This window comes from Nelumbo nucifera, chromosome 2, assembly GCF_055504915.1.
Source record: "Nelumbo nucifera cultivar China Antique chromosome 2, China Antique-T2T, whole genome shotgun sequence".
NCBI lineage: Eukaryota > Viridiplantae > Streptophyta > Magnoliopsida > Proteales > Nelumbonaceae > Nelumbo > Nelumbo nucifera.
Genome location: NC_142650.1, coordinates 22663173 through 22684608, shown reverse-complemented (window position 1 = coordinate 22684608; position 21436 = coordinate 22663173). Strand labels below are relative to the sequence as shown.

Sequence of the window (21436 nt, the reverse complement as noted above, 5' to 3'; positions counted from 1 at the left end):
GAGTGAAAAATGGATTAGAGGGTTAATATGGGTGAGTTGATACTCAACTCAACCCAACCCATCCATTTGTCACCACTAATTCATCATCCCAAAGCGCTATTAAGTATTAAGGAATTATGGCTCTACTCGAACTATTATGCACTATAAGTCTATAACTTGTCCTCTCTCCAAATTAGAATGGGCGCCCAAAGCATCGTAAAATGCTAATAATCCGTGAACACACGGAGTAAGCACAAAATCAATTTTCATAGCTTACCAAAAAAATAATTTTTCTAACACCTGTCCGTCTATAATTTACAGGGTTGATCCAGTCAACATGCTGACATGGCATAAAAGTTGTTCCAATATTCTCCAGTTTCCCGTAGAGGATTGGGAATGAGAACGAAGGAAATAATATCGCACATCTTCAACTGTACTTAGGCTTGAATTTTGATTTTTTTTTTTTTCTCAGCTTGACGTTCTACCTATATACAGGCCAAAATATAATGGTGCAAGGACTGACTGACGGTAGCCAAAATTTCTCAAAGTTTGGTTTCTTCATTTAATTATTGGATCGGAATTCACCGCTTCGCATCGCTGCACTACCAACAGGGAGAAAATTTTGGAAACCAAGTTTGATGACAGAAGCTTGTCGCCAAGAAACCCGAGCTCCGTGCTCTCCCTCCAGTCAGCCATGGTGGTCCTATGTCTTCTGCCCACCATGATAAGGTCGTAGTCGTCCTCCAGAGATCCAATTAGAGGAAGCACATGCCCCTCATCCGCCGCGACCGATTCATGGTAGAAGACAGATTGCTTGTTCATGCTCTTAAATTGAAATTCGAGCAGAACCGACTCATCAAGCTTCTTCTCAGCCTCATAATCGTCACTGTTGTCACTGCCGTTCGATAATCGGAACCTTATCACGGTGATGCTCACACCTGGGTGATATGACATGCGGTTAGCATAAGCCAGTGTCTCACGGTCATCGGCTCCGCCTAAGAATATCAACAATGCCTTATAGGAGAAGTGCTGGCTACGCAGGGCGGGCCGCCGGTAATCGTGGTCGACGAGGATCCCCACCGAGCAAGGTGCACCGACGAGTACGTTTAGGTTAAGGTTAGACAAAGCACTGGACCTCCCAGAAGCCATGTTGGAATAGTTGTTGTGAAAAGGTATGATAATGAGAGCCACCCTGTTATCAGCTGCTTGCGTGCAAATATCCTCGTGCATGGTTCTGTAGGGTGAGATGACGGTGAAGGGCTGGATGTAGACCGTCCCATTTGAATCGTCGGAGTACTTCTTGAAGGCGCTGACAATATGATCAGTGTCGGATTGCTTACTGCCGCATTTCGGCAATTCGGTTTTGTGTACCACCGCTGCATATCGGCCGACCAGCTCAACAAGGTGGAGTACATAGGCGCAAATGGGGCTTTCCTCAGTTGGATGGGAAGCTTCAAGGAGGGAGATGACGCCATAGACATTTTCTTCACAGTGCACGCATGCAAGGATTCGGAACTCGTCATTGGGTTGGGCATTCTGGATTGCTCTGTGTGTGTGTGTGGCAAAATACCTGGGTGGCTTGTAAAGGGTGGTCAACAAGGGCACCACTACGGCTGTTACTGAGAGCGTCGATAAAACCAGTATAGCCAGACATTGGTCGTCGATGAACTGCGAGCCGATGGCAGATGGAACAAACAAGTAATCAATTAAGAGAATTAAGAGATAGAGCTAGAGCTTAATTCCATCGATTGATCTGGGAGTTAGGAATTACCTTCTGTGACCTCCAATGAATGAAGGTAATTACCTCAACCAGGCCTCTGATATTCATGATGAGACCAAGGGACAGAGAATGTCGAATGCTGACTCCACAGTAGAGTGAAATTAACACAGTAGCTGCAAGCTTCCCTACGTATCCCATGAAAACGACAAATTCAAGCGCTGCAAAAGCTGTCATGTCTGCAATCTTGAACACATCTACGGCCAACCCACATCGAACAAAGAAGAGAGGAAGAAGAATCTGCCCAACTACGGTTTCCGTCCTTTCCACGATGGACGCTCCCAGAGGAGAACCCTCCGGGATAACTATCCCCAAGACAAGAGGAGCATCGACTGCGCTTGCACCGACCATGTTGCTAAGCAATGAAAGGAACAGAACTGTGATTAGTATAGCCACGACGTAGACCCGATCGACCAGTCTTCCCGCCGGCGTTATCTTGTCGATCAGTATTATGCAAGGACGTAGGACGTGAGTTATGAATGTAATCAATAGGGTGGTGGATGCAATTGCTCGTAACGAGTTGATTGAGTTTCTTTGATGCAGTGCGACGAAGAGTCCCATGAAGAACCATCCGATCATGTCGTTGATCATTGAACTGGACATTGCAAGCTTGCCCAACTCAGAAGTCAGGAGATTGAGCTCTTCCAGGGCGAGAGCAAGAACAGGGAAGGCGGTGATGGACAGAGATGCAGCTAGAAAGAGGAAAAAGTGTCCCTGGACGAGTCCTGCGAGGGGCCTTTGTAAGAGGTAAGACATGAATCCCACAAGCACAAAAGGAACCACCAGACTGATAGCACCAATTCTATATGCCTTTTTGCGAGGATTCAATATCAAATTTTTGTCCATTTTCACGCCAATTAAGAAGATGAAGTACACTATACCCATTACGGCCATTGTATTCAAAATAAACATTGCTTTTTCTGGAAATACTATCTGGTTGAATCTCTCGCTGCGCCCTAAAGCGGAGGGACCCAATATTATGCCACCCTTCATCAGATTATAGCATTCATACATACATCGTCATCAGATAAATTAAAAAAAGAGTCAAATCCATTTGAAGAAGAAGAAGAAGAATATTAGTTCAAGAGAATCGAAATATGAATTTGAATCCCCATATATAAAAGGAATGGAAGGAAGGAGATCTGATCGTACGTCCATGACATGGTGAAACAAATCGAAAAGTTTACTTACAATGATGTCGGAGACGAACTTGGGCTGTCTGAGAGGCCGGAGGAGGAGTTGGACCATTCGGCTGGAAGCAAAGAACAGGAAGATTTGAAGCATCAAGATGGGAAGCAAGGATTTGAAGGGGTTGCCTCCGAACCAGATGCTTCCGGAATAGACCAGGGCTTTTGGTTCACATATGACTTCATGTATATCTATTTCCGAAATATTCATTCCATGGACGAAGGGTCTATTGTGGGTCGACATTCTCTCCCTCTGCTCGCCTTCCTTTGCCCTCAGGTGATGCACAGGGTAGAGAGAGAGAGATTATTGGATTAATGGAGGAGAAATGGGTAGAGGAGCTGCGTGTTTGATCGGTCCGGTAGAAGATAGACGTTGACGGTTGTTTTATTTACATGTGACATGCGAGCGGTAAAAGAAGGCATGTGACAATGTAAGAGGCGGAGATCATCGGAGAATGTGGTCACAGTGATTCGCTTCATCCGTATGGACTCGGTTAACGAGTTCAAATTTGCTACGACGCGGTTGTCCAGTGGCATAAATGCACCGCGAAGTACAAATATAAATATGTAAAGCGCAGAACCTTATATTTTATATTATATGTATTTATATTGAACATATTTAGATTTGTACTCCTTCAAAACTGAGCCGTAGGAAAAATGGTTTACTCGGGTGAGAAGGTTTTGGGCTTCTTGGTCTCAACCCTTGACTCTTGAGAGGGTGGGAGGAACGACGACGATTACCGATACAACAGGGACCGTTACAATGGCCCATGGACCATGGTTTTCCACGTGTTTCCAGTAGGTTCTACTTGGTCCCATCGAACAATTTTAATTCAATGCTCTATTTATTTTATTAGAAATTTTAGTTAATATAAAAAGCTAAATACAAATATAAATGCAAGATTATATAACAAATAATATTAAAAAAATAAATCATTTAATTTGCCCAGCTCATTCCTAATCTAAATGTTCTATATCATTATTAGCTCTCTCTTTATATCTAATTTTCTATAATCTAAATAATATTCATGGATGTCTACTAAAAAGTATAGACCACTGAAGTAGTCTATATATATATATATATATTTTAATTTCTATTATTATGTACACTGAAGCAATTAATTCAAAGAAATAGTTAACAAAGAAAAATCAATGATACTGGAAAGACATGATATTGAAAAAGATTTGATGAATCAAAACTCCGATGAAATTTTGAAAATCCATTTTATTGGTTATCACTTTTATTATAATGTTGGTTGATTGGTTGTAAGTTTTTCTTTTTTTTTTGTATCATGTTTTTCTCGCTTCATAGTTGAATCCTAATTTATATTTATATATACTATTTATAAAAAGTGTGAATGAAGTATAATTTTTGGAATTTTTATTGGAAAAAGTTGCCCCTTCAACTTGAGTTATCTAAAGGGTAAATGTGTATTTTGATAAAACTTTAATTAAGATGGTTAAAATTGCATTAATCATCTATACTATACTATTATCTATATCTATACTACTTTAAAAAGTACCAATAGCCCTAAAAATTTCTAAAATATCTATATTACTTTAAAAAGTATCACTCGTGTAAGTGATACCCATCAATATCTCCTAGGTGGGTAAATAACCTTCTCACATTGGGGAAAGATTCCAACACTTAAATGGGACAACAATGCCCCACTTAATAATGGACTTTTATGGCTACAATGGTCATTTTCTTTTTTACTTGGGAAATAAAAGAACATGGATAAATACACTTACTTGGTTAAGTGTTTCTCAAAAAAAGCTTACCCAAGTAACTAACTGCATTTACTGGGATAAATAATTTACCGAAAAACGATGGGGACCTAAGTTGAAGGTCTGGTCAAAGTATAACTTCTCACGCCAAGTACATTTAGTTATCTTTTTCTAGTTATAAGATCTATCATATAGCTGAACTTGCTTGGAGAGCTTTCCATTCTGCCTCTGCTGCATCACATCCCTTTCACGGGTGATGCAGCATTTGTTCTCATTAGTGTGTAGCTTTGTAGAGCCTCAATTATCTGATTGGGATAAATGACTTTGTTTTCATGCAAGAGCCTCAATTATCTCTTTGTTTAGCAACCTGCTTTGGCAGAATGCTCACCAGTCACCCCCATAGTGTATATGGCATGGCTTGAACAATTGTAGTCTTGTCAGCCTCTCAGCCCTCTCTACATGAAGCCATTTTTCCTTTAGTTCTATCTATCAAATTCCTTTGCTATTTTCCTGTGCACACAATATTTTTCATTCACTCCCATGTCCCATCTACCTTTCCCTTTCTTTGCCCATCTTTTCTCTCAAACCAAACACACAGTCTCAATGAATCCTCAATCTCATATATCTATCCTAAACAAGTCACCATTGGGCAACGTTTGGTTGTGAGATGGTAACAAAATAAAAATAATATTCTTTCTCATTTATTGGAAAGTGGAAATCACATCATGTGTCCAACATGTAGTATTTTTATCACTTAGTGTTAGACGTTAGACCAGTGATCTGTTAATAATTTATTATTAATAAGTATTGATATATAATATGTTTATGAATAATTAATTAAAATAATAATTAATAATTGTCACACAAGTTTAACACTCACATGAACTTTTGAATACGTGTTGCAATGGCCACAGCGAAGTAGCCACAGCAGATCGAACTCCACACATGCACGATCCCAAGGCAACACGTCATTTTATTTCTCCTGGGTTTATTTTAATTATCTCGGTACAGCTATAAATGGTGGAAATCAACATTTGTCAAGACAATTCAATTACAGTACAAGAACAGGAACCAGAGAAGAAAAGAAAAGCAAGCTTGTATTGTATGTCATCGCTGATTACAGAAAAGTGAGTATTCTTTGTAATTTCTATTTCTCTTCGTTTTTTGGTCCTATTCCTCGTTTTGTATAGAAATTGTTTTATTTTTATGATCTGCTTTATAATTCTAATCATCAACATGGTGAATCTAAATTTGGGTTTGAAGGTTTGTTAGACTTCTTCGCGAACTTCAAATTTTGAGCTTTTCTGTGAAATCTGAATATGGGGTTTCGGTTGTTCTTCTGTTTTTTATTTTTTATTTTTTTTAAATCCATTAATTGATGCAATGACTTAGAAATTAGAAAGCAGAGTCGCGTTGTCTCTTTATATTAGTTTCTTCTTCTCCTGGATGCCGAACAACTGAATTGGATTATGGTTGATTGTAAACTGGTATTAACCCTGCTTATTCGTTCCGTCCCTGAATCATTAAAGGAAGAGAAAATCGCGAAGAAGACGGAAGGGATGTGATTCCATAGCAGAGAGACTCGCCAAGTGGAAAGAATTCAACGAAAAACATGATACCGCCGGTGATGGAGCCAAAAGGAATCGGAAAGCCCCTGCCAAAGGCTCGAGGAAAGGTTGTATGAGAGGCAAAGGAGGACCTGAGAACTTGCGCTGTAATTACAGAGGCGTCAGGCAGAGGACATGGGGAAAGTGGGTCGCCGAGATTCGAGAACCGAACAGAGGAAGCCGGCTTTGGCTGGGGACCTTCTCCACCGCTCTCGAAGCTGCTCTTGCTTACGATAAGGCTGCCAAAGCCATGTATGGTCGTTATGCACGTCTCAACTTTCCTGAAAGCTCTGCATCGATGGAATCTTCATACTCAGCTACCACTTCATCCAGCTATTCTGAAGTTTGCTTAGCCGAGGAATTGAAGGTGAATCTCCCAAAGGTAGAACCTAGGCCAGAGCAGTGTGAGTCGGAGATTTACATGGAAGCAGTTGCGCCAGCACCAATGAATATAGTTAAGCAAGAGCCGAAGGAAGAGTCTGTGGAACCGATGAATCCTGATCAGTTCAGAGGGTACGGCATCACCCAAGGACCAATAGATTCTGGTCACTTGACTCAGTTCAGTGAGAGTGGATGCAATCGTTTTGATGATGTGCAGAGCTTTTCATTGGAAGAACTGTTTGATATGGAGGAGCCAAGAATGAAGAATGAGTACGATCAATTAGGTGGCTCTGATCAATTGCTGTGTGGTAGTCCATTGGATTTATCGTATCAGCTGCTGAATCCCATTGAACTGGAGGGAGATGACGGGTATGGGCTATACGAGTATGACGAGCAACGATTGCTTCATCTGGGTTTTCCTGATTTTTTGTGGTTTTAACTAGATTCTTGGAGTAAGGGAGAACTCTACTGTATTAGAGGGTAACCAGCTCTTGGATGGGGTTTCATTTTCGTCCTTGTAAATAAAAGAAAGACATGATATGACAGCATAAAATTTAGACTGATGATAAGCATATATTCTTCAAAATTCAATAGTCGAGTGCTTCAGAATTTGAATCGATATCGAAGGAATAAGATATGAAAACCTTATGGTTTGGTGCTTTGGTTCGATTCTAACATTGGGTTCAGATCTACTAACCAAAAACACAGAAGTCTGGATATATCCGGTTTTATAATGTGTCAATTGGACCGGATTTGATGTAATCCTATTCAGTTTAATATGAATCCATAATCCATTATAGATGGACCGGGTACAATTCAATTCCATGAATGGTAATCTGTTCAAATTGGTTTCAATTTGGATTGTTTTTAACTTCTATCACGAATCTGATCTATTGACACCTGTATTCCTATCTTCTATCAATAGACCATATTTGCTTCAATCCAATATAAATCCATTACGGATGGGCTGGGCTCGCAACATTTGGCTGGGTGAAAGAAAAACCAGTCCATCCGTATGACAAAAAGTAAAGAGATGGGGTTATTGCTAGAGACCATTTCTTGCTTCTTAGAGGCAAGTGTCGATCTCTTCTTGTTCTCTGCTTTGAATGAAATTTGATTGGAATATTTAGACATAAACGAATTGAACTTGAATTTATGTTTTGCAATTTGCATATGGATTGCTTGAATTCTTATCAGATTGGATTGGAATACCCCCTTTTTCCCATGCTCAAATAGAATCAACCATTCCAGCATGATAGTTTAGTAATAAAAGGAAGAAGAAGAAGAATCTTTTATCTCAAAATCATTAGATTCAGTGTACAATTTGATTGGACCGTATGGTTTGCTAGTGTCTTGAAATGTTTAATAAAACCACTAGAGAATTGAGATAGTGTCTGGAAATGTTTAATAAAACCTATATGTCAATGTAGCATATTTGGGTGCATCAATACAAAACCCCAGTTACATTATTGATCTAATTAGACTTTGACTTGTAAACCAATCCCAAATTATGTATCATTTTCATCCTAATAGTTTAAAAAATAGAGAAAAAAAAGTCATGCATATACCATTTTCAAACTTGGACCCTCTCGTTTTTAGTGTATGTATATTACTTTTTTTTTTTTTTCTTTTGGTGGGATGGGGATTGGATTTGGCCAGTATTCTAATGCTTCCTAACTACTGACCAACTTATATTTTGCCCATCCAATGTGTGTAAAAGAACCCTTAAGGGCTTCTCCAAACACTTGGCTAGGCCTACCTTAGAATCAAAGTGTTCAATATGAATGATGTAAGTCACATCTATTCTATATATACCCTTCTCTCAATGAATTGAATTTGACCCAGCAATTCTCAGAGACATCTTCTATACTTCTATTATGGATCTTGATAGATAACTCTTCATATTCTTTGTCAAGCTATCTATATATCATCCTACTATTGCAGTGATGATCTGATTAGTGCACTCTAATCGAGTATCTCCCAATTTGTTCATCACTAATTGGATTTGGACCCAAAAAGAGAAAAGTTGAATGTCTTTGGCAGTATTTGGTATTGGAGTCATTTCTAAGGTGACGATTGGAGCCATTTGAAGCAACACTGAATGCTTTGAATTCTATGAGATCAACTTTTGGAGAAAACCTCGTTTGCAATGGAAACAATGTTTTCATCTTTTTGACTATGTAATGTCTAATGTTTTTATGTAAGGTCACGTTTGTTTGAGGTGGAAAATTGAATCGGGGTAAATTTTACACCCCAGTTTAATTTTACACATGTTTGGAAAGTGTGTAATTTTAAATCATATATCGGTATAAAATTCATTTTTGAAATTTTTTACATCAATAATCGATGTAAAATATACATCAAAATTAAGGATGTAAAACTACCATCTCTTTCTTCCTCTTTGTTTTAACTGTTTTCTCTTGCTGGCGCCAATGCTCTCCGTCAAACAACCAGTTTGAGATTTTGGCATTGGTGATTTTGGCAATTGGGCGGATCTGAACCCATGGCGGCACCGGCACCGGAAATTTCTTTGTCTCTCTCTCTCTCTCTCTTCTTCTTCTAATAGAGATATTGTAAGATATTTAGAAAGATTTTGTGCATATGGACTTTTAGGAAGTTGCTAATTTTGTGCATATAAACTTTTAGGAAGCTAGAGTTTTAGGAAGTTGCTAATTTTTAGTCTTGCTAATTTTTATTCTTGCTATTTTTATTCTTGATGTATTTGTATATATATGGGCAGTTTGCTCCATTGAAAGGCAGAGAATAACCATTCTTTTGGACGACAATCCTTGCAATTATTCTTTGTGGTATCAGAGCCATACTTACACTATGGCTGATTCAAAATCTCCTTACTATCTTGGTTCGCAGGACAACCCCAGCTTGTCGTGACACCTATTATTTTGAAAGGCGATAACTATGATGAATGGGCCAAAGCCATGAAGAACGTGTTCTGGGCAAAGAAGAAATTAGTTTTTCTTGAAAGCAATGTGACGAAACCTGGTGATGATTCCAGCAAATTAGAAGATTGGTATAGTGTGAATTCCATGTTAGTAGCATGGATATTCATTACCATAGAACATGGACTTCGGTCTACGATCTTCTATATGGAGACAACAAAGGAACTTTGGGAGGATTTTCGGGAACGGTTCGCCATTGGGAATGATCTACGAATTCACCAATTAAAGAGTGACTTGGCCAATTGCAAACAAGAAGGCATGACCGTATCCGCATATTATGGGAAGATGAAGACCATGTGGGAGGAGTTGGCTGGGTATGTGAAGAACCCACAATGCACGTGTAGTGGATGCAAGTGTGGAGCGGCGACCAAGCTAGCGTTGGAGCGGGAAAAGGAGAAAATTCATCAATTTCTCATGGGCCTTGATAGTGCAGTTTATGGCATTGTTAGGTCAAATATTTTAAGTACAAATCTTTTACCTTCATTGAATCGAATATATGCAATAATTGTGCAAGAGAAACGACACAAAACGGTGGCTCGAGCACGTGAAGAACGAGGAGAGGCTGTGGGATTTGCTGTCCAAACTGGAAATAGAACCAAAGCCACGAACAAGGATGAAAAGATGTGCTCTCACTATGGAAAGATTGGACATGAGGTGCTCGAATGTTTTCAGCTTGTAGGCTATCCAGATTGGTGGTTTGCAAGCAAAGGAGGTCGCTCTGGTGGTCGTGGGGGACGAGGAGGTCGAGGCACGGGAACCGGAAGGGGTCGAGGAGGGTCTGGTACAGCAGTTGCCAATGCTGTCCAGACACAAGGAAGCTGCGGCGTCAATACCACTGCTGTGGCTGTCCGAACCAGCGATAAATCTGGTTTTCCCGGACTTAATGATGAACAGTGGGCAATGCTAATGGCGATGATCAATTCACACAAGGAACCCTTTTCAGAGAAATTGACGGGTAAGAAAATGTGGTTGATAGATTCGGGATGCTCTCACAATATGACCGGGAATTTGGAGCTATTGAAGAATATGCATGAAATCCCTCCTTGTGCCGTTGGACTTCTTTATGGAAAGACTATGATGGCGTTGCAAGAAGAAGTGCAGCTTGGGAAAGGATTGATCTTAAAACATGTTTTATATGTTCCCAACTTGAGTCGCAATTTGATATTTGTGTCTCAATTTATTGATGAATTAAAATGTACAGTCACGTTTTCTGACAAAATATGTGTAATGCAGGACCCCACTTCGAGGACAGTGATTGGTGTGGGCGAGAAGTGTGATGGGGTCTATCTTTGGCGCTGTGTGGCAAGGACTGGTGCATGCAGGCTAGCGAATATGGACTCATATGAACTGTGGCACAGGCGAATGGGACACCCCTCAAAACGAATTGTTAGTCTACTTCCTACTATTAAAAATAAAATTGCTAGTGAGTTATGCGATATTTGTTTAAGAGCTAAACAAACCCGTAATGCGTTTCCTTTGAGCCATAATAAAGCTTCTGCACCTTTTGCCTTGATTCATTACTCACAGGCAGTGTGGATTTATTTGATGGCAGAAAAGAGTGAAGTTAGTGCTAACATTGTGAAATTTTGTGCCATGGTAATGACCCAATTTGATAGTAAGGTTCAGGTAATAAGGAGTGATAATGGGTCGGAATTTGTAGCCTTGAGTAATTATTGTGATATTCATGGCATTATTCACCAAACATCATGTGTTGGGACACCTCAGCAAAATGGCAGGGTGGAACGCAAGTATCGCCATATCTTGAATGTTGCGCGTGCTTTGCGTTTTCAGGCAAATTTACCGGTGAGTTTTTGGGGTGAATGTGTGTTGACTGCAGTATATCTGATTAACCATACTCCAAGTCCTTTACTTGATGGAAAGGTGTGACAAAGACAAGTTTGGTTCTCGAAATCGAAGGTGCATATTTGTAGGGTACCCTTTCGGCAAGAAAGGATGGAGACCTTATGATTTAGATACAAATGAGTTCTTTGTATCTCGTGATGTTGTATTCTCTGAACATATTTTTCCTTATAAGGTTGCTATCTCTGAATCACTCCGCACCGATGTGATCGAGCAACCATCTATTTGTAATGATGATGTGCAATGCTTTGATGATCATGAGCTGGATAGTGCAGATACTTCGAATGATGAACCAACTTCTGAAGAAGACTTGACTCCGGAAGCAAGGGGGAGTGGTGAGGCTCTTAATGAATAGAGAGAGGGCGACGTGAACTTGGAAAGTAACAGTGAAGGTGAAAACCTTGGCCGAGGATGTAGGCAAAGACGTCCTCTTGAGAAGCTGAAGGACTATATATGCCACACAACGCAGCGCATCAACGACCCCCTCACTGATCATGCCACTCCTCAGGTGTGTCTTATCCTATTACATGTTATGTGACTTGTACTAATTTTTCTTTGTGACATAGATAGTTCTTGGCAGCTATAACTGTAGGAAAAGATCCCACATATTTTTCAGAAGCAATTCGTGAGCCACATTGGAAACAAGCAATGAAGGAGGAAATTGAAGCTCTTGAGCGTAATGGCACCTGGACTCTTAAACCGTTGCCCCCCTGGGAAGCAAGCGATCGAGTGTAAATGGGTGTACAAGACCAAGTATAACTCAGATGGAATGATCGAAAGACACAAGGCTAGATTGGTGATTTTAGGTAACAATCAGAAGGTTTGGATATATTATAATGAGACTTTCACTCAAGTGGCAAAGATGGTGATTGTTCGGTTGTTTTTTGTTGTAGCGGCAGCACGAAAGTGGGAGCTTCATCAGATGGATGTGCATAATGCTTTTTTGCTAGTGACTTGGCATAAGAGGTGTACATGCGATTGCCGCCCGGTTTCTCATCTACACATTCAGGAAAGGTATGTCGCTTGCGCAAATCTTTATATGGATTATGACAAGCACCCAGAAATTGGTTTGCCAAATTGGGCACGGCCTTGAAGACATATGGATTTACTCAATGACACTCAGATTATTCTTTATTCACTTACCATAAGGACGAAGCTACACTATGTGTTTTGGTGTATGTGGACGATCTTGTTGTGGGAGAAAACAATGGAGAGTTGATACATCAATTCAAAAAGTATCTGAGTCGGTGCTTCCACATGAAGGACTTTGGGATGCTGAAGTATTTTCTTGGCATTGAAGTTGCCCGAGGAGATGAGAGCATCTATCTCTGTCAACGAAAGTATGCACTAGATATTATTTCAGAAACATGATTGTTAGGAGCTAAACCGGCTCATCTGCCCATGGAACAAAATCATCAACTCGCATTGGCCAACGGGAAGTTGGTTGATGACCCCGAAAAATATCGACGTCTAGTCGGGTGATTAATCTATCTTACTATAACACGACCAGAGCTTTGCTATTCTGTGCATATATTGGCTCAATTTATGCAACAACCACGACAAGAACATTGGGATGCAGCTCTACGGGTGGTCCGACACCTCAAAGGGAATCCAGGCTAGGGTATCATTTTGAGCACCAACAGTGATCTCAGACTATATGCTTATTGTGACTCCGACTGGGCTAGTTGTCCTTTGACACGACGCTCTTTGACTGCGTACTTTGTGATGCTTGGACGATCTCCTATTTCCTGAAAAACCAAAAAGCAACATACCGTCTCACGTTCATCTGTAGAAGCAGAGTACAGATCCCTGGCTGCCATGACGTGTGAACTGAAGTGGGAATAGCAGTTGCAGCGACAGATCTGAACTCACCTCTGACCTTTCTTCTTCTTCTTCTCCTCTGTTTTATTTTTATAATCACTATAGATTGTCTTCTCCTTCGAGACGAATGCAGAACGACAGCAACGAATAGCAGCACCTATATCTTTTCACCACCACTGAAATGTAAATAGAAGGGAACAACACAGGTTGGTGACATGTCTTCCTCTGCGTTGTGTGAAGAAGAAAAACAATGACATAAACAGAAGAATGCATGGTCCAAACGGAATCAGCCGGCAACGAAGTTTTTGTCAGATTAGTTTAAACACTAAAATGTTAAAAGTTAGGTAGCGGGGAAAAGAACTGCACCATCTCACCAAATTTACACATTGACAAGCAAACATGGTGAGTGTAAATTTTTAAAATCTACCTGTCCCAATTTCTATCAACAATTAAATTGGTTCATATTTCCCATCGGTGTAAAACTAAATTTACACCTAAAACAAATGCAGCCTAATGTTTTCACCTAACTTTTGGAGAAAACATCGTTTTATTGTCTGGATTTCTGTTCCAATGAGCGATGGACACGGGTAGGGCAGTTATGTCATCGCCACACCGCAAAGGAAAAACTTTAGCTGTTGGGGGCCAACAGCCTATGCTATTGAGAGAATTTCTGGGAATGCCATGTTACTATAAGAATGGATAAATTAATAATTACATATTAATTTATTTTTACTAAAAACGAAAGCATGGGCGTGAATAAGTGAACTGCCCAGAACGTGCCCAGCCCAAAAACTGTCTCAACAGCCTATGCTACTGAGCCCCAGCAGCCAAAGTTAACCCCACTGCGAAAAGATGAATTTGACCCATAGGTCCTGTTTGAAGTTCGACCCTACGTGGAATTCTGGAATTTCCACTATTGATTCTTAACATCCAACTTAATTGTGAATTTGTGATTTGTGGGTTCATAATTTAATAATAACACGGTTCAAAGTATCAAATACGTGTCGTACACTCTTATCATATGATAGTAGTACATATCAGTTTTTGAGGTCATTCATACATCAAATAATAAGAATTAGGGGTTTTTTATTGGATTGAAACTTTAATATTCATCCTATTAGATCCATTTGTGAATTATTAAAATGACAAAATAATAAAACTATCCTATGGACCTTGATACACTAAGGCCTGCAAAATATTGATAGATAACTCTACATATTAATATCTGATGAGTGCAGATTTGGCCCTCCTGTGAAATTGCGACACGTGGCACCTCGTGACAAATAGGCAAACACCTAGGCAAACAACTTACCAAGTTGGTGTCCCACCCAAGCACCGGTCTGGCTGGCCTGGCGTGACCCGCACGCGGCCTACGAGCGACCTGCATGCGGCCTGTGCGCGACTTGGCGCGGCCTGCGCAACCTGGCCGGATCAGCCTGGCACATGATCCAACCTGGCCGACCTAGCAACCTATAAGATGCCCACCGAGAACCATTAACGACATACTCCGTGAGCTCGGCAGCTCACCAAGGAGCTCGCCAAGGAGCTTGGTAGCTCACCAAAGAGCTCGCCAAGGAGCTAGGCAGCTCTCCAAGGAGCTCGCCACCAAGGAGCCAAGCAACTTGGCATAGCTCCCCCTGGCTTCTCGCCACTTGTCGGGTAGCTCGGTACAGAAGAGTAGTTTGGCGTATTGCAGGAAGATCTCCTGCCTGACAACCTGGCCCAGACACCGACCCGCTGACTGACACAGGCGCCGATCTGGCAACCTGGCCCGGACATCGACTGACACAGGCGCCAACCTGGCAACCTGGCCTGGACACCGACCCGCCGATTGACACAGGCACCGACTTGACAACCTGGCCCAGACGCCGATCCACCGATTGACACAGGCGCCGACCTGACAACCTGGCCCAGGCGCCGACCTGGCCGCCTGACACAAGCGCCAGCCTGACAACCTCGAGGAGTTCATCATCGTACCCCGGTTCTGATGGGATATGACGAAGCTTACCGTTTGAAGGCTTTTCACCCACCTAACCCGAGAGGACACCACTATATAAGGACTCCGACCCCCATAGCCAAGGGGGAGGGGAAAAGGAATGGTAACCCCTGCCCTCTAGCTCTCTCATTTCTCTCCAAGCTCTCTGTAATCAGAATCCTAACTTAGGCATCGGAGAGTCCCCGCTAGGAAAATACCCCCGGGTCCTCTAATTCAGTTCTCGCAGGTCCCTCAGCTCCCGCCGCCTACAAAGGAGAGGAAATCACCTCATGCAGAGGGTAGTCGTGTTGCGCTGAACCAGGGAGCTCCACCATCCTCTGAGTTGCAGACCGCCTAGGAGCAGGTCAAATGATGAGTCCACCAGGGAGCTTGCCACCAGGGAGCTTGCCACCAGGCAGCTCGCCACCAGGCAGTTCGCCACCAAGCAGCTCGCCACCAGGCAGCTCACCACCAGGCAGCTCACCACCAGGCAGTTCGCCACCAGGCAGTTCACCACCAGGCAGCTCGCCACCAGGCAATTCGCCACCAGGCAGCTCGCCACCAGGCAGTTCGCCACCAGGGAGCTCGCCACCAGGCAGTTCGCCACCAGGGAGCTCACCACCAGGCAGTTCGCCACAAGGGAGCTCGCCACCAGGCAGTTCTCTACCAGAGAGTTCGCCACCAGGGAGCTGGCCACCAGGCAGTTCGCATCCAGGCAGCTCGCCACCAGGCAACTCGCCACCAGATAGTTCGCCACCAGGGAGCTCGCCACCAGGCAGTTCGCCACCAGGGAACTCACCACCAAGCAGTTCACCACCAGGGAGCTCGCCACTAGGCAGTTCTCCACCAGGGAGTTTGCCACCAAGTAGCTCATCACCAAGGCACGTCACCATCAGGTCAAATAACGAGGTACTTAGCCAAAAAAAAATTTATACATCACAAAAAATGGTACGTGATCAGAAACGGTTACATCAATACCCATCCTATACTATCTTGATAGATAACTCTACATACTAAAGCCTGCAAAATATTGTAGTTTCCTTTGTCAAACCATCTACCATTGGAGATGAGTGATGATCTAATCAGTGCACTCTCATTGGCTAGCTCAGATCTGCTACCCACGAGATGTTTTCACATCTCTTCCCACGAGACATGACAACTGAGAATTAGAAATATCTCTCTAGTAGATATTCTCAATACATGATAGTGGTGCTCTGTGGGTATAAATGAGAAAACAATTAACTGTGGGTAGCAGATCCCAAATCCTTATCACCAGTCACCACATTGCAAAAAGGTGAACCTGACCCTATGAGAAGTTTGAACCTACTTTTGGAATCTCTCGAATCTCCACTATTGATTCTTTAAGCTTATAATTATTTCATAAAAAGATCTTATGAGAAGTTTCTTGCTCAGGTGATTGTCCAACTCAGACCGGAACCAGCCGACTCAATTGTGAAAAATACATTTTACTGTTGGTGATTTGAGGGCTCATAATTTAATAATAACGTGGTTCAAAGTATCAATAACATTTAGGTTCAATTTGGAAAGAGTATAAATACAAATCTGTACAGTGCAAATGAATATAAAATAATACAAAATATTAGATTTTGCACTCTATATATTTATATTTGTACTCTTTCCAAATTGAGCTTTAGGAATTTTTAATTTTAATGGTTGTAAACATTAATACCCATCCTATTGGATACATTTATGAATTATCAAAATAAAACATGGATATCGAGTACATCGATATGATAATGAAAAGTGTAAAATGGTAGAAGAGAATTCATATAGCGAACTCAGGTTTGATATGGAGACCTTGAGTAAACTTGAGAGAACAAACAATTCAATAGAAGAATCTCTTAAGGAACCTTTTAAACCAACATCTATCGAAGCTTAGTCGAATACTAAAATGATGCAATATTTAAAACTATATGATTTAGAATAGAATCCAATTATCGAGTATTTCAAATATTGATTGCACATTAAATCAAAATTTCAATCAATAATCACATTAAAAATGTCACATGATCTAATTATTTTTTATTATTTATGTTACATAATCACTGTTCTTTTTCAATAATCACATTAAATTTTCATATATAAAAATGCCGACCATGGCCCATGGGCCATGGGTGGTTTGGTGTGGGTCAGGTCGCACATACCCAAAGTCCTCACCTGCTAATTTGCAGTTAGATTTGAGTAGGAAGAGTGGCGGTGAAATGACGAGAGGTAGACAGTTGATTTGCTTCAGTCGAGACATATTGTGGGAGCTTACCTAACTACCTCCCCCTCTCTGATAACCCCATTCAAAGTAAATCAGCTTGCACAAGGCAATGAAATTGAATTTCCCTCTCTGCTGATTAATATACAATGAGTAATTATTTCAAACACTTTGTCAGCAGTAGAGATGTTAGTAGGTTGGGTTAAGTGGTAAATCTGCACTGAACCGATTCTATTTGGTCCAGGTCGGATTGGGTCAACCTTAATTGAATTTCAAGTTAAGGTTCATCCGTATTAATCCAACCTCTTCATTTTACAACATTGAAATATTTGTATAATTAAGCTTGATTAGTATATATGTAGTGCATATAGGATGGATCGGGTTCAATAAACCCTTTCGATTTGATCGAAAATGATTAAGTTGAGGTTGAACCAAACTTATCCAACCCAATCCGTTGAGTTCCCTGGTTAGCAGGAAATTTTCAAAGCGTTGGTTCTTTGCAGAATTGATTTGGCAGGTAGTTGAGAGTCAAATCAGAACAAACCGAATTTTTTGAGCACCGGAACATACAGGTTTCAAATATTGTATTCGTACCTCAATTGTCAAGTAGGTACTGCAAATTCTAGAACCGGCCCTAGAACCAGAACCGACTTTCATAGGATAATTTTTTGTTCCAAAAAACATGAAACTGATCTGTTAATTTTGTCCCAAGCCGGATTTTCAATTATCAATCAGTTAGCAACTTTAATTAATCCCAAGGGCGGAGTTAGGGGGATTCAGGAGATCACCGTTCCCCTAGGTCTAAAAATTTCTACACATAATACATTTTTTCATATAAGTTTCTTTCTCTCTCCCAATTTCCACTCAATAATTAATCCCTTTATGGCCATTCATAAATTTTGGCCTCCCTTATAAAAACAAATTCAAATTCAGATTTGCACCTCATACAGGGCGCCCCACAACGTCCCACAACACATTCCCACCGTGTATCGAAAACATCTTCCGACACGGCGGAGATGTGCTGTGGAACGTTGTGTGGCGGAGATGTAAACTCAAAAAATTCCTGCTCCGCCCCTGATCAGTCGGGAGGTACTTAATAAGTTATCACAACCCGGTCGGGTTCAAATACATTAGAATTCAATCGAATCCGCTTTATTTATCTATGAAATAAAAATATAAAAATGTCAATTTATATAAATATATTAAATCATATAGTTATGACCGTTGATTTTCTCAATCAAGAAAAGGACAGCAATGATATATGATGATCACGAGCAAATAACCACGTGAATAAATCGTGTAATCCCTCGCGTGTTACTCATTTGTTGGCCGAATAATAAAGATTAGAACACTGTATGTTCTCCAACTTTGAGCCAACTTTTGGGCCAAAGAGTCTCGGACACGTTAAGAGCCAACCCATGACTCCTCAGTCATCACTCATCACCCATTAACCCTTCTACTGTGACTGCACCGACAAAACCCAATTAAGCAATGAAAAGGCCCACCACTTAGATCTCTACGAGGTCCACTTCTTTTACTTGGCCCAGTTCGACCGAGCTGTCGTGACTCGTCCGTTGTTATAATACCCAATCAGATACGGACACGTTAACAAAGGAAATAAAAAAAAATATCACATGATGTTTTGGATTTTATTTCCATCTCTAGCGTGTCCCTATATGATTGGTTACCACAGGGAAATGGGAAGGAAGTGATCGATCATATGTTAAGTCTAAATTAATTTACAGCCCTCTGACATCACCGTTCGTTCATCATCAATAAATATCTAACGATCAGATGATGGTGATGACAAAAGAACACCCTTTTGGGTCCCACACGTTTCTACAAAAATATCCTGATCGTGCCACGTTAGTAACTCCTCTATATATAACGTGCAGCATAGTATACAAGTCTGGTACACTCCAAGAAGAGATCCAAAGCTAAAGTGGAAGAGAAAACCAAAATTTAAAGGAATGGAAGCTTTCAATCCTGTAGCGCCGTTCGTCTTGAAAACGTATCAGATGGTGAACGATCCGGCCACCGATTCAGTGATCGTGTGGGGGAGAGCGAACAACAGTTTCATAGTGATCGACCCGATTGATTTCTCACAGAGGATCTTACCGGCATACTTCAAGCACAACAACTTCTCAAGCTTTGTTCGTCAGCTCAACACCTACGTGAGTATTAGCTTTAATCCCTTGTGACCCAGTTTTCGGTTTTCATGTATGGAACTGAGTACAGTACTGTAGCTTCTGTTTGAATTTCCATGAATCAGGGGTTCAGGAAGGTCGACCCAGATAAATGGGAATTTGCACACGAGTTGTTCCTCCGAGGGCAGAAGCAACTACTTAGGAACATAGTGCGGAGGAAGAGTAGCCGGAATCAGTACCTGATGAATCAGCCAAAGCAAGAAAACGGGGAGGAGAGGGAGGAGGAGGAGGAGATACTGATGATGGAGATCGGACGGTTGAAGCAGGAGCAGAAGGCCATAGAGGAAGAGCTCCAAGGGATGAACAGGCGTTTGCAAGTGACGGAGAGGAGGCCGCAGCAGCTGCTGGCTTTCCTTTTCAAAGTGGTGGAGGACCCAGATCTTATTGGTCGAATAATGCAGGAAAAAGATACAGCCAAGCTGGTTGAAGCGAAGAAGAAGCGTCTCATCTCCTCCGCACCATCCTCATCTTCTGCACCGACGAAAACAAAGATGAAGAAGATTGAGGAAGTAGTCCAACACGGCAAAGCTGCTACACCAGTCCCATTACAGGGCGTAGGTTACTGTCCTTGGACGACGTCGAACACTTGGCCATGGCTGACCGGAGGACCATATCTAAGTCAGACGCCTATAGTTACACCGTCATCCTTCACTCTCACCGGCGTCTCCTCACCATCTGCCTCTGGTTCTGCAACTGCAACAGCCATGAATTCATACCAAACCGACGACTCTCGGGAATACAGTGATCAGATGGGCTCCTTGCCAGAAATGGAGGGCAGCGTACAGAAGCCACCGCCTTATCCTTTCTCCCTCTTCGGTGGTGGCTTTTAAGAAGCTTCAAAAGGTCAAAAGATTGGAGACTGTCTCTCCCCCTTTCTTTTATTTGTGTACTTTATTTTCAAATTTTTTTATCTGTAAATTAATTAAACGGATAAGAACATTTATATTTAAATTATTTATATATATTTTGTGTGAAGAAAAGTGAGGCAGTAGAGTAGAGTGATCTAAAGGACGGATCACATGGGTCGTGCTGTACACGTGTCGTTCGATAACATGGTGGCACTTGTCACTGATTCAATGGAAGTACTGGTAACAATGAGCAAGAGTTGGATTCTTTTGAAATAAGGGATGGCTCTGACGAGGAATCGGTTCTGACTTCTGAGTCTGACTGATGAATGTGGGGTTCCGGGTTCGCACCTGAGGCCGTGCATCCTGAATTGAATGGAATAAACCCAAAATGCCAAATCTGAGTGACACATCATGGTCTTTTCGGTGGCTGTAGTGGGGTTTAACGGTGTAAGTGCAGACACATGGACTCGGGCATGAGTAGACACGTATCGAGAATCGGACCACAAGTTTGTCTGTTTTTAAACAAAGGTTGGAGGATGCAGAGGTGAAGAAAATACACGTCTTACGTGGGTTAATCGGAAGTGGGTGGGGTCGGAGAGAAATTAATCCATCGATGTACTTTTGTGGGATGAGAACGCGAATAGGACAAAAGTACGATAAACGATGTAGAGTGGCGGTATTGGGAAGGGAAAGTTTGATGAGATGGAAAGGTGTTAATCATCATTACGAGGCTGATGGCTTGGCCCGCTTCTAAGATCTCTGCTGTGTCGTTAACGTACTCGGTTCGCAACTGCGTCGATCTCGGTCGTCGCCTCGTCGGCATCCGGCAGGAACGGTGGATTAGGGCCCCCATGGCCCCATCCGAGTCTCCGAGAGGGCTTCTAC

At 41.6% G+C, this 21436-nt stretch overlaps 4 protein-coding genes across 4 annotated transcripts; 3 read left to right on the top strand and 1 right to left on the bottom strand.

The window, feature by feature from the left end:
• Positions 1 to 196: 196 nt before the first annotated feature.
• LOC109114529 (cation/H(+) antiporter 15-like) lies at positions 197 to 3337 on the bottom strand. The gene is made up of 3 exons (XM_019197365.2): positions 2948 to 3337; positions 1751 to 2743; positions 197 to 1647 (listed from the first exon to the last, which is right to left on the bottom strand). The coding sequence occupies exons 1-3, from the start codon at positions 3185 to 3187 to the stop codon at positions 538 to 540; spliced, it is 2343 nt and encodes a 780-aa protein (XP_019052910.2). The 5' UTR covers positions 3188 to 3337; the 3' UTR covers positions 197 to 537.
• A 2307-nt stretch (positions 3338 to 5644) lies between these two features.
• Positions 5645 to 7277, top strand: LOC104595207 (dehydration-responsive element-binding protein 2C-like). The gene is made up of 2 exons (XM_010255824.3): positions 5645 to 5798; positions 6201 to 7277. The coding sequence occupies exons 1-2, from the start codon at positions 5689 to 5691 to the stop codon at positions 7096 to 7098; spliced, it is 1008 nt and encodes a 335-aa protein (XP_010254126.2). The 5' UTR covers positions 5645 to 5688; the 3' UTR covers positions 7099 to 7277.
• A 1946-nt stretch (positions 7278 to 9223) lies between these two features.
• On the top strand, positions 9224 to 10986 carry LOC148801987 (uncharacterized). Its single transcript, XM_088898882.1, has 2 exons — positions 9224 to 10571; positions 10850 to 10986. Exons 1-2 carry the CDS (start codon positions 9596 to 9598, stop codon positions 10891 to 10893), a joined length of 1020 nt encoding a protein of 339 aa, XP_088755008.1. The 5' UTR covers positions 9224 to 9595; the 3' UTR covers positions 10894 to 10986.
• Positions 10987 to 19322: 8336 nt separating this feature from the next.
• On the top strand, positions 19323 to 20805 carry LOC104595206 (heat stress transcription factor C-1). Its single transcript, XM_010255823.2, has 2 exons — positions 19323 to 19670; positions 19769 to 20805. Exons 1-2 carry the CDS (start codon positions 19467 to 19469, stop codon positions 20531 to 20533), a joined length of 969 nt encoding a protein of 322 aa, XP_010254125.1. The 5' UTR covers positions 19323 to 19466; the 3' UTR covers positions 20534 to 20805.
• Positions 20806 to 21436: the final 631 nt, after the last annotated feature.

Bases quoted from the DNA above. Each gene is read 5' to 3' on its own strand.
- LOC104595206 (XM_010255823.2), top strand. From the start codon at position 19,467: ATGGAAGCTTTCAATCCTGTAGCGCCGTTCGTCTTGAAAACGTATCAG. The intron at 19,671-19,768 runs GTGAGTATTAGC...TCCATGAATCAG, and splicing joins TTCGTCAGCTCAACACCTAC to GGGTTCAGGAAGGTCGACCC.
- LOC148801987 (XM_088898882.1), top strand. From the start codon at position 9,596: ATGAAGAACGTGTTCTGGGCAAAGAAGAAATTAGTTTTTCTTGAAAGC. The intron at 10,572-10,849 runs GTAAGAAAATGT...TGTGTAATGCAG, and splicing joins CTTTTCAGAGAAATTGACGG to GACCCCACTTCGAGGACAGT.
- LOC104595207 (XM_010255824.3), top strand. From the start codon at position 5,689: ATGGTGGAAATCAACATTTGTCAAGACAATTCAATTACAGTACAAGAA. The intron at 5,799-6,200 runs GTGAGTATTCTT...GAATCATTAAAG, and splicing joins TCATCGCTGATTACAGAAAA to GAAGAGAAAATCGCGAAGAA.
- LOC109114529 (XM_019197365.2), bottom strand. From the start codon at position 3,187: ATGTCGACCCACAATAGACCCTTCGTCCATGGAATGAATATTTCGGAA. The intron at 2,744-2,947 runs GTAAGTAAACTT...AATCTGATGAAG, and splicing joins AGTTCGTCTCCGACATCATT to GGTGGCATAATATTGGGTCC. The intron at 1,648-1,750 runs GTAATTCCTAAC...ATCGGCTCGCAG, and splicing joins TTCATTGGAGGTCACAGAAG to TTCATCGACGACCAATGTCT.